Source organism: Leptonychotes weddellii, chromosome 5 (genome assembly GCF_054177405.1).
Source record: "Leptonychotes weddellii isolate Sample4059 chromosome 5, ASM5417740v2, whole genome shotgun sequence".
Lineage (NCBI taxonomy): Eukaryota > Metazoa > Chordata > Mammalia > Carnivora > Phocidae > Leptonychotes > Leptonychotes weddellii.
Genome location: NC_138373.1, coordinates 86,201,879 through 86,218,472, shown reverse-complemented (window position 1 = coordinate 86,218,472; position 16,594 = coordinate 86,201,879). Strand labels below are relative to the sequence as shown.

Sequence of the window (16,594 nt, the reverse complement as noted above, 5' to 3'; positions counted from 1 at the left end):
TGTTGCTGTTCTGTCTAGATGATCTATCCATTGATGTAAGTGGGGTATATCTTTTTGTATTACTCCCTTTATCATTAGAAGTGTCCTTCTTTGTCTCTAGTTACAGTCTTTGGTTTAAAGTCTATTTTGTCTAAGTATTGCTACCCTAGCTTTCTTTTCATTTCCATATGCATGACAAATGCTTTTCCATCCCTTCACCTTCAATCTGCATGTGTCTTTAAGTCTGAAATGAGTCTCTTGCAGGCAGCATGTCAATGGTTCTTGCTTGTTTATCCATCTGTCACCCTAGTTTTTTGATTGGAACATTTAGTCCATTTACATTCAAAGTAATTGATAAGTATGTACTTATTGCCATTTTGTTGCTTGTTTTATAGTTGTTTATTTTATTTTATTATGTTATGTTAATCACCATACATTACATCATTAGTTTTTGATGTAGTGTTCCATGATTCATTGTTTGCATATAACATCCAGTGCTCCATTCAGCACATGCCCTCTTTAATACCCATCACCAGGCTAACCCACCACGCCGCCCCCCTCCGCTCTAGAACCCTCAGTTTGTTTCTCAGCGTCCATAGTCTCTCATGGTTCGTCTCCCCCTCCGATTTCCCCCCCTTCATTTTTCTCTTTCTACTATCTTCTTCTTTTTTTTAAAACGTATAATGTATTATTTGTTTCAGGGGTACAGGTCTGTGATTCAACAGTCTTACAGAATTCACAGCACTCACCATAGCACATACCCTCCCCAATGTCCATCATTTTATAGTTGTTTTTGTAGTTCTTCTTTGTTCCTTTCTTCTCTTGCTCTCTTCTTTCATGGTTTGCTGGTTTTCTTTCTTTCTTTTTTTTTCCATATCATACAATTTTTTATTTTTCCATAAGGACTTGCATTATGATTTACAGCATAGAATAGAATCTTAGGAATCAAAATTTGTGCTTCAAAGAAATGCTACATTGGGACAGAAAGGATAGAAATCAAAGTGGAAGCTTAGAATATTGGTTTCTATATTTGGTTCTTATGACATTCAAGAAGTATTTGCCCATTTATCTTAATCTGTACAAATCTTAATATACACAAATCTATACCCTTCTGATAAGAAGTGTTTGGTAAGCTTTTCAAGGTCACTCCCATAGCTTACCTACTACATGTCCTTAAGAATTCTACAAAGGGGCATTTCTTCTTCTCAGATATAGAAAGCACAAGACTCCCCCAAATATTGGCTACTTTTAATGTTTTCTTAATGGCTACAACAGAGTTTGATGGTTAATTTTATGTGTCAACTTGATTGGACTAAGGGATGTTCAAATAGTAGTCAAACTTTATTTATGGATGTGTCTGTGAGGGTGTCCTTGGAAGAGGTTAACATTTGTGTTTGTTTATTTGTTTTATTTTGGGCTTTTTTTGGTTTTTAAATATTTTTGTGTGTGTGATTTTTTTTTCAAATTTTTATTTAAATTCTACTTAGTTAACATATAATATAATATTGGTTTCAAGAGTAGAATTTAGTGATTCATCACTTACATACAACACGCAGTGCTAAACACAACAAGCATCTTCCTTAATACCCATCACCTATTTGCCTGCCTCTCCTCCATCAGTCCTCAGTTCTATATATTTAAGTCTCTTATGGTTTGCTTCCCTTTCTTTTTTTCCCTCTTCCCCTATGTTTATCTGTTTTGTTTCTTAAATTCCACATATGAGTGAAATCATATTTTATTTGTCTTTCTCTGGCTTATTTCACTTAGCATAACACACTCTAGCTCCATCCATGTCATTGCAAATAACAAGATTTCATTCTTTTTGATGACCGAATAATATTCCATTGTGTATATATACACCATATCTTCTTTTTTTTTAAATTAACATATAATGTATTATTTGTTTCAGGGGTACAGGTCTTACACCATATCTTCTTTATCCATTCATCAGTCGATGGACATTTGGGCTCTTTCCATGCTGGTTTTCTTTGGTTATATGCTTGGATTCATTTCTTTTTATTTTTTGCATATCTGTTACAGGTTTTTTATTTGTGATTACCATTAGGTTTATATATAACATCTTATGCATATAGCACATTATATTAAATTGATGGCCATTTAAGTTTGAACCCCGTCTTAAAGCACTAAGTTTTTACTCCTCTGCCACCTGTATTTTTGCTATATAGTTTCATACTTTTGTGACTTCCTTGACTGATTTTTATAGATATACTTAATTGTAGTGCTTTTGTGCATCCTACTTTTCTTACTCCTGCTTGTCTTTCTACTCATAGAATCCCCTTTAACATTTCTTGTAAGGCTGGTTATTGGTCATGAATTCCTTTAAATTTTGTTTGGGAAACTCATTATCTCTCCTTTTCTGAATGATAGGCTTGCTGGATAGAGAGTATGCTTGGTTGCAGTTTTTTGTGTTGTTGTTTGTTGTTGTTTTCGGCACTTTGAACATATATCATGCCACTCTTCTCTGGCCTGCCTAGTTTCTGCTCAAACATCAGTTGAGAGCCTTATGGGGTTTCCCTTGTATGTAACTGTTTTCTTTCTCTTGCTGCTTTTTTTTAAAAAAAGATTTATTTATTTATTTGAGAGCGAGAGAAAGAGAGAGAGAACGTGCACAGGAGGAGGGTCAAGGGAGAGAGAATCTTCAGCAGAGTCCCTGCTGAGCACAGCGGCCAACACAGGACTCATTCCCAGGGACCCCCCCCCCACCCAAGATCATGATCTGAGCTGAAATCAAGAGTCAGATACTTACCTGACTGAGCCACCAAAGTACCCATCTCCTGCTGCTTTTAAAATTCTCTCTTTATCACTACTTTTTGCCATTTTAATTACTATGTGTCTTGGTATGGACTTGCTTGAGTTGGTTTTGTTGTGCCTTCTCTGTGCCTCCTGGGTCTGGATTTGTGTTTCCTTCCCCAGGGTTGGAAAGTTTTCAGCTGCTGTTTCTTCAAATAAATTTTCTTCCCTTTTTCTTTCTTCTCCTTCTGGGATCCTTTAATGTCAACATTATTACTTGATGGTGTCATTGAATTCCCTTAATCTATACTCATTATTAGTCTTTTTTCTTTCTCCTGTTCAACTAGATCTCTTTCCACTACTTTGTTCTCCAGGTCACTGATCCATTCTTCTGTTTCCTCTAGTCTACTATTTATTCCCTGTAGTGTGTTTTAAATTCCAAGTATTGAGTTATTCATCTCTGATTGATTCTTTTTTTTTTTTTTTTTAAGTAGGCTCCACACCCAGTGGAGGCTTGAACTCATGACCCTAAGATCAAGACCTGAGCTGAGGTCAAGAATCCAATGCTTAACTGAACCACCCAGGCACCCCTCTGATTGGTTCTTTTTTATGTTTTCTTTCTCTTTGTTGAGGGTCTTATTGAGATCCTCCACTCTTTTCTCAAGTCCATTGGGTATCTTTATTACCATTACTTTAAATTCTCTAACTGGCATATTACTTACCTCTGTTTTATTTAGCTCTCTTGCTGTGATTTTGTGCTCTTCTTTCATTTGGGACATATTCCTCTGTCACCTCATTTTGTCTAACTTTGTTTGTCTGTTTCTATGTGTTAGGAAACTCAGTTCCATCTCTTGCTCTTGAAAGAGGTGGGCTAATGAAGTGGAGGCCCTGTAGTGCCCTGCAGTGCAATGTCTCCTGTTCACCAGCACCTGACACTTCAGGAGTGTCTCCTATGTGTTTTGTGTGCACCCTACTGTCGTGGCTGAGCCACATTTGCCTTCAGTTCAGTCATCTGCAATAGTTCTCCTTCCTGTTTGGGCAGGATTTGGTCCCTGTGTGGTTAATGGGCTACTCTGGAACCACCTTTGGCTTGAGTTGGATCAGATTGGGTGTTCGCAAGAGCTGTGGTCACACAGAACTGCAAGGCTCTCTTCCTGTGTTGTCCCCTGAGAAGCTTTCTTTGGTGGGTGGGGCCTACAGTCAGACCAGATGTCTGCCCCCTGTCCACTTTTGGGGCCATAGTCAAACTGATGTATGTGGTTATCTTCCCCTCTCCCTGGGACAGGTGTCAGTTTGGAGTGGTGCTGGTCCCTATTGGGCTACTTGCACACTGCCAGGCATGGGGCACTGCTTTGGATGGATTCCTGCTGAAGGTATGTTGGATTGAGTGGGTCCACATGAGAAAGCTGGGGTAGGGTCACTGTTAACATGCTAGGTGGAAAGAGTTCACACTGTGCAGGTTCCTGCCGGTGTCCATATATCTAGACTGGGCAGGGGGAAAGGCTGGTGCTTGCCAGCACTTTTTTTCTTGGAGGAGTCTCCCAATGGTCTCTGTCCCTCCTGCACATGTTCTAAAATTAGTAAATAAATCTTCCCATATATTCCAGGTGTTTTTCAGATTGCTACTTCTCTGTTATATCTCAGCAGTGTTGTTATGCTGTCTCTTAAGGGCAGGACTTCATTTCCTGTTGCCCTCCTGCTCTCCCAGAGCCATGCCTGCTGCTTTCTAAGGTTCTAGGTGTTAAACCCCACTAATTTTAAGAACATGCAAAGTTAAGCCCCTCTGGTTTTCAAAGCCAAATATTATGGGGATACAGCTTCCCAATGGGGATCCCCCATGCCTGGGATGCCTGGTGTGGGGTGTGCTCCTTTTTGATCTCTGTGCCTGTGGTGTCCCTCCTTCCCGCGGACAGTCTCATGAGTCAGTCTGGTTCCCAATCATGTCTCTACCCTTCCTACCTTTTTTGATGTCACCTCTTTTCTACATTTAGCTGTGGAGAGTCTGTTCTGCCAGTGTTCAGGTTATTTTCTGGATTGTTTATACTGATGTGGGTGTTATCTAGATGTATCCATGGGATGAGGTGAGTTTGGGATCCTCCTACTCTGCCATCTTCCCCAGATGTCCTACAAGTTTTATGGTTTTATATCTCACCAATTTGGCCCTTAATCCATTTTGAGTTTATTTTTGTTTGTGGTGTAAGAAAGTGGTCTAGTTTCATTCTTTTGCATGTAGCTGTCCAGTTTTCCCAGCAGCATTTTCTGAAGAGACTGTCTTTTCTCCATTATATATTCTTGCCTCCTGTGTCATAGATTAATTGACCATATAAGCATGAGTTTATTTCTGGGCTCTGGAGTCTGTTTTATTGAACTATGTGTCTATTTTTGTACCAGTACCATACTGTTCTGATTACTATAGTCTTATAATATAACTTAAAATCTAAGGTTGTGATGCCTTCAGCTTTGTTTTTCTTTTTCAAGATTGCTTTGACTATTTGGGGTTGTTTGTGGTTCCATACATGTTTTAGGATTATTCTACTTCTGTGAAAGATGCTGTTGGTGTTCACTGAATGCTTTTTTTTTTTTTAAGATTTTATTTATTAGAGAGAGAATGAGAGAGAGAGAGAGCACATGAGAGGGAGGAGGGTCAGAGGGAGAAGCAGACTTCCTGCCGAGCAGGGAGCCCAATGCGGGACTCGATCCAGGGACTCCAGGATCATGACCTGAGCTGAAGGCAGTTGCTCAACCAACGGAGCCACCCAGGTGCCCTCACTGAATGCTTTTTAAGGAAAGAATGGGAGACACAAAAAAGAATGTGGCCTTTTGATTACTCTCACAAGTGATCATTCAGTATATATATCATGCATATTTAAACCTCACAACAACTATGTATGGTAGTTTTTATCATCCCCATTTCACAGATAAGGAAACTGAGGCTTAAAGAGATTTAGAAATTTTCCCAAATCTGCACACCTGGTACATTCCAGAGCACAAGGGTCCTGAAAGAGTTGAGCACTTCACTCTTCACTTTTAAAACATAATCTTAATACAAAAAGGATGCCTGGGTGGCTCAGCTGGTTAAGCGGCTGCCTTCAGCTTAGGTCATGATCCTGATGTCCTGGGATTGAGTCCCGCATCGGGCTCCTTGCTCAGCAGGGAGCCTGCTTCTCCCTTGCCTGCCACTCTTGCTTGTGTTCTCTCTCTCTCTCTCTGATTAAAAAAAATACATCTTTCAAAATTAATTTGCCTTTCTTCCTAAGGTTCAGTTGGAGTTGCCAAGATAATAGATTACCTGAGACAAGCAAGTAGTCAAAATTCTGAAGATAGTGGACTTGCGGAGCTATGGAACATACTTGATCCTGAAAAGGGAGACCTACATGTGGACCTGGAAATTTTTCGTGCCATCATGAAAGAATGGATGGCTTGCTGTAGAAACAAATGGTAATCATTGGGGTGCCTGTGTGGCACAGTCAGTTGAGTGTCTGACTCTTAGTTTCAGCTCAGGTCATGATCTCATGGTTATGAGATCGAGCCCCGTGTCCAGCTCTGCACTCAGTGCAGAGTCTGCTTGAGACTCCCTCCCCCTCTCCCTCTGCCCCTCCCCCCTGTTCTTGAGCCCATGAGCTCTCTCTCTCTCTCTCATAAATAAATCTTTTTAAAAAATGGTAATCATAGTCCCAGCAGGATGCATATTCAGGTTCTGTTTTAACAACTGACTACAATTAATGCTAATCACTGTTTTTGTGTGTGTATGTGTTGATGGACGTACTATAATCCAGTGCTCCTCACACTTTAGCATGTACTGGAATCACCTGAACTATTTATCATACCTGATTGTTGCCCCCCAACCATAATTCAGCAGGTCTGGGGTGAAGCCTGATAATTTGTGTGCCTAACATATTTCCAAGTGATAATGATGCTGAGGAGTGTATGTGTACACATGGGGGTGATAAGCATATTTTGAGAATGTATTATATTAATTATGTTGATCCTAATAACATCCATTTATTGTGATTAGGGGCAGCACATATTATTATGTTCTCACAAAGAATTGAGCTGACATAGGAGTGAAGCAAATTATTGATAATGACCGGCAAATCTCCAAATGCATTTAAACACAGAGTGAGTGCCCTTTAGAGGTCAGTGAGGATAATTAGGTAGTGAATATAATTTGAAAGCCTAGGATAAAGAGAAGCTGAAGGGAAAAGGAAAAAAGTGGAATTGGAAAAAGAAAAAGAAGGAGAAGAGTATGCATGATGTCAGGTGTGCCTGGGTGGATCCTGGAGAAATTTTACCTTCTTTCACAGGAAGCCTAATTTCTCTGGCTTTAATCAGCCACCGATCTCCAGCTATGAGCTTATATATACTAGGAATTTTCTTAAATAACACTGCAAGCCTAAAAAGTGACAAAACTTGCTAGATTTCACGTAAGGTTAGGATGTCTAGATGACTTAAGATGACCAAAATGTTGTTTGCCAAGAACGAGTTAATCATGAAAGCAAGATAAATACATAAAAATATCTAATTTTACTAGTAATCAAAGGAATACAAATAAAGACGACATACCAGTTTTAAAAGAATAATTCTACCCTATGTTGTCAGGGCAGGTGGAGAAATAAGCCTCCTTTCATACAGTGTTGCTGGTAGTGCAAGTTGGCATGGTTTTTTCAAGAACGATTTAGGAATATATATCAAACCCTTAAAAATATGTGATGTATTTGGGCTAGTCATGTAACTTCAAGAAGAATAACCAACCATATATGTAGGTTTATGACAGTGATAAATAAAGGCAACTTACAAATTTTAAAATAGAGGGTCAGATTAATAAATTATAATACTTCCATTCACTAGAATCCTAAATAGTCACTCAAAATTATAATTAGATAAACATTTGAGAAGAGAAATATTCATATATATTTATTTCAAATATGACCATAAATACATATATGTATTATAAACCCATATTTATCAAGGAAAAATATGCATAAAGAAAGTTGGGAAGAATATATTCCAAAATGATTATCTTTCCATGATGGGTTCATCTTTCTGTTTTTTTCTTATGCATTTTCCCATTTTTCTAAAATACTTAGGTTTGTATAATAAAAGTATTAATAATCTATTATAAAATGGTGTGAGAGCAAAAGAAAAGAACTCCAATTTTTATAAAAAAGTAAAGAAAAATATGGGAGGTATAAGCACAAAATAGAAGAACAGAAGCTCAAATGGTGATAGGTATATAGCTATCAATAGTGAAGTGGTGCGTGAATTATTCTGACAGCCGTCGCACACTGAAACACAATGAGATGTTAGTACAGATCTAGAGAATTTTGTAGCTGTTCCAAAGAGATAGTCTAAGTATTTGGCATTTAGAAAGATTAAATAAAACTTAAAATCATAGTATAGAAACTCTTAAAAAGGAAATGGTTGAAACTTTAATATGTTTGAGGGTTAGAGCTAGAATTTGTGTGCTGGATAGTGGACTATATAGAGCTTTCCCCAAATTTCAGAAGTAAATGCTCAAAGTACAATTCATTTAGGTTCAACTTGGTTTTCCATGAGAAAGGAAAAATGATAGCACCATAAAAGTATTAGTTGTTCATGCCTTTTCCTTCCCAATTTTTCAAATCCCACAGCCTTGTTATCTCTGCAAACTTATTACGCCAAACTATGTTGACTTCCTAATCCCTTGAGACCTCCCGTCCCCAATCATAACTGCTGCACATCATTACCTGCCTACTTCTGCATGCACATTTTCTTTTTCAGGTTAGATTAAAAGTTAATGGAAGATAGAGGTAATGCCTTAATTCTCTTTTCTATTACCCTATCTAAGCACAATGTCGAACTCCAAATAGTTGCTGAATGAATAGATAGTTTTAAAATTCAGAAAGAAATACCTGAATAGAGAAGTTACAGAGCACATCTGAAAAATTAGCTGAGCTTTGGGCTGGCAAAGAATCCTAGCTCATGGATTTTGTTTGGTTGCAGGGAAAGAATGCATGGTGGATCAGGTGGCACCGATGATTCTGTTTTTGAACAGGACAGCATAAAATCAAGTAGAGCAAGTATGCATGTGTTTCTTCCTGTTTGTTCTGCCACTTTCTTGTGGTTTGGAGAAATGGATTTTTCATAAAACACTCTTGTATGTGTTTCAGTTAAGATGACCACAGATAAAACAGAATGTACGTCATGGAGCTTCGAGGCTTTGGGTGGAGATATGTCTAAAGGAGTCTTGTAAGCATTCTTACTTGTAATGCTTTCTCAAGTACCTCTTATTTCTTTTTCTCATTTATTTCATAGGTCTACATGTTTTACTTACGATAAAGCCACTTAGCTTTGTGTATGTGTGTGTGTGTGTGGGGGGTGGCTAACCAATCTTTTACTTAACTCTTGACTATTCTATCCCAATTGTATTAGAACTAATTTCACTAGGAGCACAATTTATATAAGACTAGTATTATATAAATTAACATTTCCTCACTAATAAAACCCTTCTCCTACATTAACTTCATGTGCTTTCCATGGAAAACAAGTTCCATTTGAAGTAAAATTATGACATTGACCTTAAGCTCTTTGGGTGATTGTTTTTAAAGCACCTCTTTAATAGATACTTTTAGATATGAATGAGAAAGGCTGTTTTCTGCTAAAGGTGTGTAAGTTTTAGATATCAAGGAGAGGCAATTCTCTCTCTCCCTTATGTTCTCTTTGCTACTTTAGGTTTGCCCACGCAAAAATGTGTGGTAGGAACCATGTACCCAAGCTGTGCTAAGCACTGGGATAAGATGGCAAAGAGGAAGAGAAGGCCTGGGACTCCATGAAACATGCGGTCTAGACTCTCAAAGGGCCTGGGCTCTAATGTCAGGATCAAGGGTGACAAAAACATTAACACACTGTAGAAAATATTAGGAAAGATGAATACTAAACTGTGAGCTACAGGCTGCAAACATAAGTCGCTAGGAATTGTTTCCTAGTTAAAGGCCTATTAAAACCTGCCAAGATCCCTTGGCTGAAAGAGTAACAATGTGTCAATTTATTTCAGAAGCTCTCATGACCCAGGCAGAAATGGAAACTCTTCATAGTAGGTGGAGGCAAGTGTTAGAAGCGAAGTGGAAAAGAATTAACAAAGCTGTGGCAGCTGACTTCACCACTGGCCGATGCTGAATATTTGGCAATTTTGGAAAAATCTCTGCTACCATAACAATGCTTGAATAAATATTTATTATATAAATGGACTACACTTACTAGGATCGAAAGGGATAACGTAGAAAGTTGCACAGTGATATATGCTTTATTTTGATCAGGAGGCACTGGAGATGTTGAAGATGATTCTCATTCATTCTTTCACCCACAGAGAAGTTTCTGATTTGATTACCTATGTAGCAGACCTGCATTTTCACAAGCAGAAACTGGAGGAGGAAAATAATAAGTTCAAATTGGCATTAGAAACCTTGGAAGAAGCTAACTGCCAATTATCAGAGGATTGTACTGAGCTACGCCATCAGATAAAAAGGTGACTCATAGAGAAGGGTACAGTGTGCTGGGAGCTTTCCATTCTTAAAAAAATCTGTTTTTTAAATTGGGTTCTAACTCACATGGCATAAAAATTTACCCTTTTAAGGGGCACAATTCAGTGTTTTTTTACTGTATTTGCAAGGTTGTGCAGCCAATTACCATGATCCAATTCATCACTCCTGAAAGGAAACCCATAGCTGTTAAGTGTCACTCCCCATTTCCCTTCCCCTCAGCCCCTGACAACCACTAATCTGCTTTCTGTCTCTATGGATTTACCTGTTCTGGCCATTTCACATAAATGGAATCATACAATATGTGACCTTTGTGTCTGGTTTCTTTTACTTAGCATAATGTTGTCAAGGTTCCATGTAGCATATATGGAACTACTTCGTTCCTTTTTGTGGCTGAATAATATTCCATTGTATGGACATACAGTTTTGTTTATCCATTCTTCAGAGAATGGATATTTGGGGGTATTTTCACTTTTTGGCTATTACAAATACTCCTGCTATGAACGTTTGTATACAAATTTCTGTGTGAACATTAGGCTTTTAGTTCTCCTTGGTATATACCTAGAAGGGGAATTGCTGTGTAGTGACTTAGAGTTAGAATCTTGAAGAACGGCCAAATTGTTTCCAAAGCAGTTGTACTATTTTAGATTTTTGCTAGCAATGTTTGGCAGTTCTTTTCTAGCAATGATATTCTTTATGTCATTCAAAGCAGTGTTGCCTATTTAAGACCAGTATACCTATTGACCAAGTGTGGATCTCTCCAGAGCATTCTGTGGTTCAGTTGGACTCTTACTCTATGCAAATTCCCATGCTAAGTACAGTTGACCCTTGAATAACAGATTTGATCTGCACGGGTCCACTTACACATGAATTTTCTTCAATACAGTACAATACTATAAATGTATTTTTTCTTCCTTATGATTTTCTTAGTATTTTATTTTCTCTAGCTTACTTTATTGCAAGAATACAGTATATAATACATATAACATAGAAAATATGTGTTAATCAACTATTGATGTTATTGATAAGGCTTCCAGTCAACAGTAGGCTATTAGTACTTAAGTTTTGGGGGGAGTCAGAAATTACACATAGATATTTTAGGAGGGTTGGTGCACCTCACACCCATGTTGTTCAAAGGCCAACTATATTATGAGAGATTCATTGATAAGCCAGGTTTAAAATGTGCTTTCAGGGTACATGATAAGGATGATGGATGATAAGAAAAGTTGTGACTTTAGCTTAAGATAAAAGGGATAAAGGACCTAGGGGACATATCACATAGTATCAAGTACTGGTAAAATGGGTTGTGAGGAGATGCCTAAACTTCAGGGGGAAAAAGCAGCAAAGTTTTCACAAAGTCTGCAGTTACAGATGTTATAGGTCCTAAAATTTTGAACAGAAAAGTTCTAAGTTAACTTGAAAAGACAGTAAAGCATTCTGACCATGGATTCTTTCCCTCATAATTTTCGAACAGCCAGTCCAGCCTCCAAACCAATCTATAAAATAAAAAGAACTGCTTACCTTGAGTTTTCTCCATTCCACAATAGTTTTATTTATTATTTATTTGAAATATAATAATTCAGAGTTTCTCTTAAAAATCTATGCCTTAATAAAAAGAAAAAAAAATCTATGCCTTGAGAGGCGCCTGGGTGGCTCAGGCTGTTTAGCATCTGCCTTGCTTAGGTCATGATCTCAGGGTCCTGGGATCGAGCCCCGCATTGGGCTCCCTGCTCAGCAGGGAATCTGCTTCTCCCTCTCCCTTTGCCTGCCACTCCCCCTGCTTGTGCTCTCTCTCTCTCAAATAAATAAATAAAATCTTAAAAAAAAATCTATGTCTTAGAGGAATCTACTACTTAGTTCAACAAAACATCATCTTTCATCTGGATCACTACAGCAGCCTCCTGATTCGTCTCCCTGCCTTTCCAAAACTAGTGCCACACGGGCAGGAATGCTCTTCCTAAATGCTAGTCTGACCACATCATGTCCCTGCTTTAAACACTTCCATTGAACTTGGGTTCACTCTAATCTTGGTTCTTATCACACTGTATTATAATTATGATGGTCTGTTTACCCTTCTGGTCTATAAACTCCAGGAAGGTAGAGTTCTCATGCTTGGACTCACTTTTGTCTTCTTCAGGGCCTAACATAATGCCTGGTACAGAGTTGGAGCTCCATGAACATTTGTTGAACGATCAGTGTAATTTCCTTAGCAAGGAAAAAAACGGTACCTTCTTTGAGATCTGCTCAGAAAACAGTTTATAATCCAGTGGGAATACAAGCAATTCCAGGATATGGATTACCATAATTCATTTAATAGGGTTTTTTTTTTGTTGGACATTTAGGTTGTTTGGTATTATAAACAATGCTATAATAAACTTCTAAAGTAAAGTACATAGACACTATTTGTAATAATTTGTTTAGTTGTCCTCTCCTTCACTAGTATGTAACCTCTACAAGGGCAAGGACTGTGTCTCTTGTTCACCATCATAGGCCTCTTTGCAGGATACAGCTCCTGGAACATGGTATTAGGCAATAAATAATTGTAGAATTGCATTAACTAAATATTATATCTTAGTGGAAGGAAAGAACCATGTGATCCAGCCAATGATGAATTTCAAAGGGAGACTCCAAATCTTTATCCTCAAGAATATGTTTGTTTCCTTCTATCTCTCTTGCTCCCACCACACTCCCCCCGAATCTCTTCCTTTTCTAAGGATTGTGAAAGATCATGGGTGTATTTTTACTATTGTTGGCATCTGGTTTAAGCCTTTAGTGGTTTTCAGCTTGGGTCCAAAAATAGTCCTTGGCTTTACTTTGTATCTTTGACGGTTATATTTGAGGTTTTGCTCACTGCCTCCCCCTCCCACCCCCACAGTGCCCACCAAGCTATTATGAGAACAAATCTGTTAAAAGAAGAACTGGAGGAACTGAAAATTAGTATGAATGCTTCTGAAGAGCAGAAGACCATGATTTTAGCCCAGAACAAACAATTAGTAAGTCAGCCAAGTAATTTGAAATTGGCATATAGTTTACATAACTGAAATCCAAGAGGGTTTATTTGGAGGCAAAAATCAGAAGTCAGGGGGACGCCTGGGTGGCTCAGTCAGTCAAGCGTCTGCCTTTGGCTCAGGTCATGATCCCAGGATCCTGGGATTGAGTCCTGCATCGAGCTCCCTGCTTGGCGGGGAGCCTGCTTCTCCCTCTGCCTGCCGCTCCCCCGCTTGTGTTCTCTCTATCTCTCTGACAAATAAATAAAAACCTTTTTAAAAAATCAGAAGTCAGGGACGCCTGGGTGGCTCAGTCAGTTAAGCGTCTGCCTTCAGCCCAGGTCATGATCCTGGGATCCTGGGATCAAATTCCACGTCGGGCTCCTTGCTCAGCAGGGAGCCTGCTTCTCCCTCTGCTTCTCCCACTCCCCCTGCTTGTGCTCTCTCTCTCACTATCTCTCTCTCTCTGATAAATAAATAAATAAAATCTTTAAAAAAAAATCAGAAGTCAGTAGACTGATGAATGAATTGGTAATACCTTAGAAAAGTAAAGGCAAATAGGATAGACTGTTTTTCTTTTCAGCCAAGATTAAAATTCTTTACAAAACTCAGTCATATTCACAATGGTTTCTGAAGATCTAGAAGATCTCTGGAATGCTTCCTGAAGTTGATAGGTGAATTCATAAATACCTGATACTAAAAACCACTTGAATTTTCTAAAAAAATAAATTCCCTATCAAATTTTCACCTTTTTCTCAGGTTTAAAAAAAAATCCATTATCTGAGTACTTACAGATTACTAAAAAGCCCCATAAATCAGTCCTTACACTAAATAAACACAGGCTTGAAATTTTTAGAGCAAAACCTTGTTTAGACTAAGCTTTAAATTCAAGCTAAGTTTTAATTAAAAACTAAGTTAAACTGAATTGAAAACTGTTTCTAAATTGAGAATGTTAAATTATTGTCTAGAGCGTTAGTAATAATCTTCCAAATCCTGATATATTCCAGCGGTATTCTAGCATTGCTGACAATGGTGGGGTTGGATGAAAGTCATTCAGACTAATTCCTTTTTAGATCTATAAGCCATCAGGAGACTTGGGCTCCAGGCCTATGTCACTCCCACAACCAACACAGATTAGCTTAGCTCTTGCCTCAGCACGAATGTGGGGACTAGACTCACTGAGTGTCAGGTGACTCTGCAAGTCTCTGAATGCAGTACAGGAAAGGCTCAGTTTGGGACCACAGAGGAACTTGTATGTGGAGGAAATGCTGAGAAATGAGCAAGTAGCCATTCTTGCGAGTCAGACTACTGACATCCAAGGCCTGATTCTAGCGACTGTGGAACTTTAGGCAAACCACGTAACCTCTTTCACCTTTAGCATCCTTACGTATAAAATGAAGATAACCGTACTACCTACCCTAGGGCTGGAGGGTTAAATAAGTTAATACGTGTAAAATCATCAATGTCCTTTTTCCTCCTAGGGCTCAATATTGTTAGTTGTGATTGTTACAAAGTCAGAATCCTAGATACACAATCCTAACCTTTTGCATTTTATAGTGTTTTACAATTTCAAAAGAATTTTTACTACTTTACCTCACTGGTCATAGAAATTCTGTGAGGTAAAAACAGAAGTTGATATTCTTCAATTAAAAAAATTAATAGTTATAGGTGAAGTCCAGAAATGTTTTGATTATTCAAAGTCAATTATCTAATAAACGTAGAGCTACGACTGAACTCAGGTCTTCAGATTCCAATTACGTGGTGTGTGTGTTCTTTCATTCTCATACCAATGACATCTTAAAGTTTTGTTTTTTTTTTTTTAAAGATTTTATTTATTTATTCATGAGAGACAGAGAGAGAGAGAGGCAGAAGGAGAAGCAGGCTCCCAAGGAGCAGAGAGCCTGATGCGGGACTCGATCCCAGGACCCTGGGATCATGACCTGAGCCGAAGGCAGACACTTAACCATCTGAGCCACCCAGGCGCCCATACCAATGACATCTTAACCTGAGCTGGTTCTCCTTTTATTTCTATGTTATAAAGGTAATACCTGTTCACTCTATAAAATGAGGAAATGCAGGGGTCCCTGGGTGACTCAGCCAGTTAAGTCTCCAACTCTTGATTTCAGCTCAGGTCATGATCTCAGGGTTGTGGGACTGAGCCCAGGGTTGGGCTCTGCACTGATCATGAAGCCTGCTTAGGATTCTCTCTCTCCCTCTCCCTCTGCTTCTCTGCCCCACTCTTCCTCCCACCATAAGCATGTGCATGCGCACGCATGCTCTCTCCTTCTCTCAAAAAAAAAAAAATGCCTATTAACAAAAAATAAAATCCCACAAAATCCTTAACTTATCCTACCCACAAGATTTGCTGTTAACATTTTGGCATTTATCTTGTCCTAGAATATTTTTTCTTCTTGTGGTTCTGAATTTTGGGCTCTTAAATATAAAATAGTTTTTGATATTCATATGTTCTGGTAATATTGAATCTGAGAATATCCACAGCTTCAAGTAGAAAGTTAGAACTTTTTGTGATTTCAAGGTGCCATTTAAATAGATGAATTCATACTACCTGTCATAAGTGGACAGTGGGAATGTAGCAGGGAAAGAAGCCAGGCTATTCCTTTTTTGTTTTTCCTCTTTCCCTCCCTGTCAGATTGAGTCAAGGAGAAGAGTGATATCTTATAAATCCCAAGAAACTAGAAGCCAAAGGCTTAGCTTCATATTGAGAATATTTTCAGACTAAGCTCCTTTGTGATATGTCAATACCATGTTTAAAGTTGATAAAGAGAAAGAAAGTCAGTAGCCTTAGAGGTAAATAAGTGGTATTTTCAAAAACTTCTAAATACTTTTTAATTCCTTTCTCTTAATGAATCAGGAGACAGAAAACCGGGCTCTGATTCTTAAGATTCGGATTCTCCAAGAAGAGGTATGCTGAAATTATTAAACACAGGTAGAGAAAAACATATGGAAATCATACAAGCATGAATTCTGACCCTGGATTAAACAGAAATCATGTGAATATTCAGACTCCTGTGAACAAAAAGACCAGTTTGCTTTGTCAAATGACAAGTGAGGAAGAGTGGATAGGACCTTCATGTCTGAACAGAAGTACATTATTGCCTTTGTAATTATCCATGGAAGAAATGGGGTTTAAGAAATTCAGATTTAAGATAAAATGAAATTAACCCATATAAAAAGTATACAAATCGAGAAGGAAAATGTAGACATTATTAATTTTCCATTATTCCACTGAACTAGCTGGAAAAAATCTTGAATCAAAGACCTAGTCACTGGGTCTGAAAGTCTGACTTTGGAAAAACCATTTATCTTTTTGGGGTTAATAATACCTATTCCCTACAGTTA

General features: G+C 38.2%; 1 protein-coding gene across 1 annotated transcript in view; it reads left to right on the top strand.

The window, feature by feature from the left end:
* Positions 1–16,594, top strand: part of IRAG2 (inositol 1,4,5-triphosphate receptor associated 2) — a 118,446-nt gene that overhangs the window by 22,556 nt on the left and 79,296 nt on the right. Inside the window, exons 4-9 of the mRNA XM_081818941.1 lie at positions 5,985–6,168; positions 8,713–8,789; positions 8,880–8,958; positions 10,076–10,234; positions 13,123–13,240; positions 16,107–16,157. Of these exons, the coding sequence (XP_081675067.1) occupies positions 5,985–6,168; positions 8,713–8,789; positions 8,880–8,958; positions 10,076–10,234; positions 13,123–13,240; positions 16,107–16,157 (668 nt within the window). The remainder of the gene's footprint in view (positions 1–5,984; positions 6,169–8,712; positions 8,790–8,879; positions 8,959–10,075; positions 10,235–13,122; positions 13,241–16,106; positions 16,158–16,594) is intronic.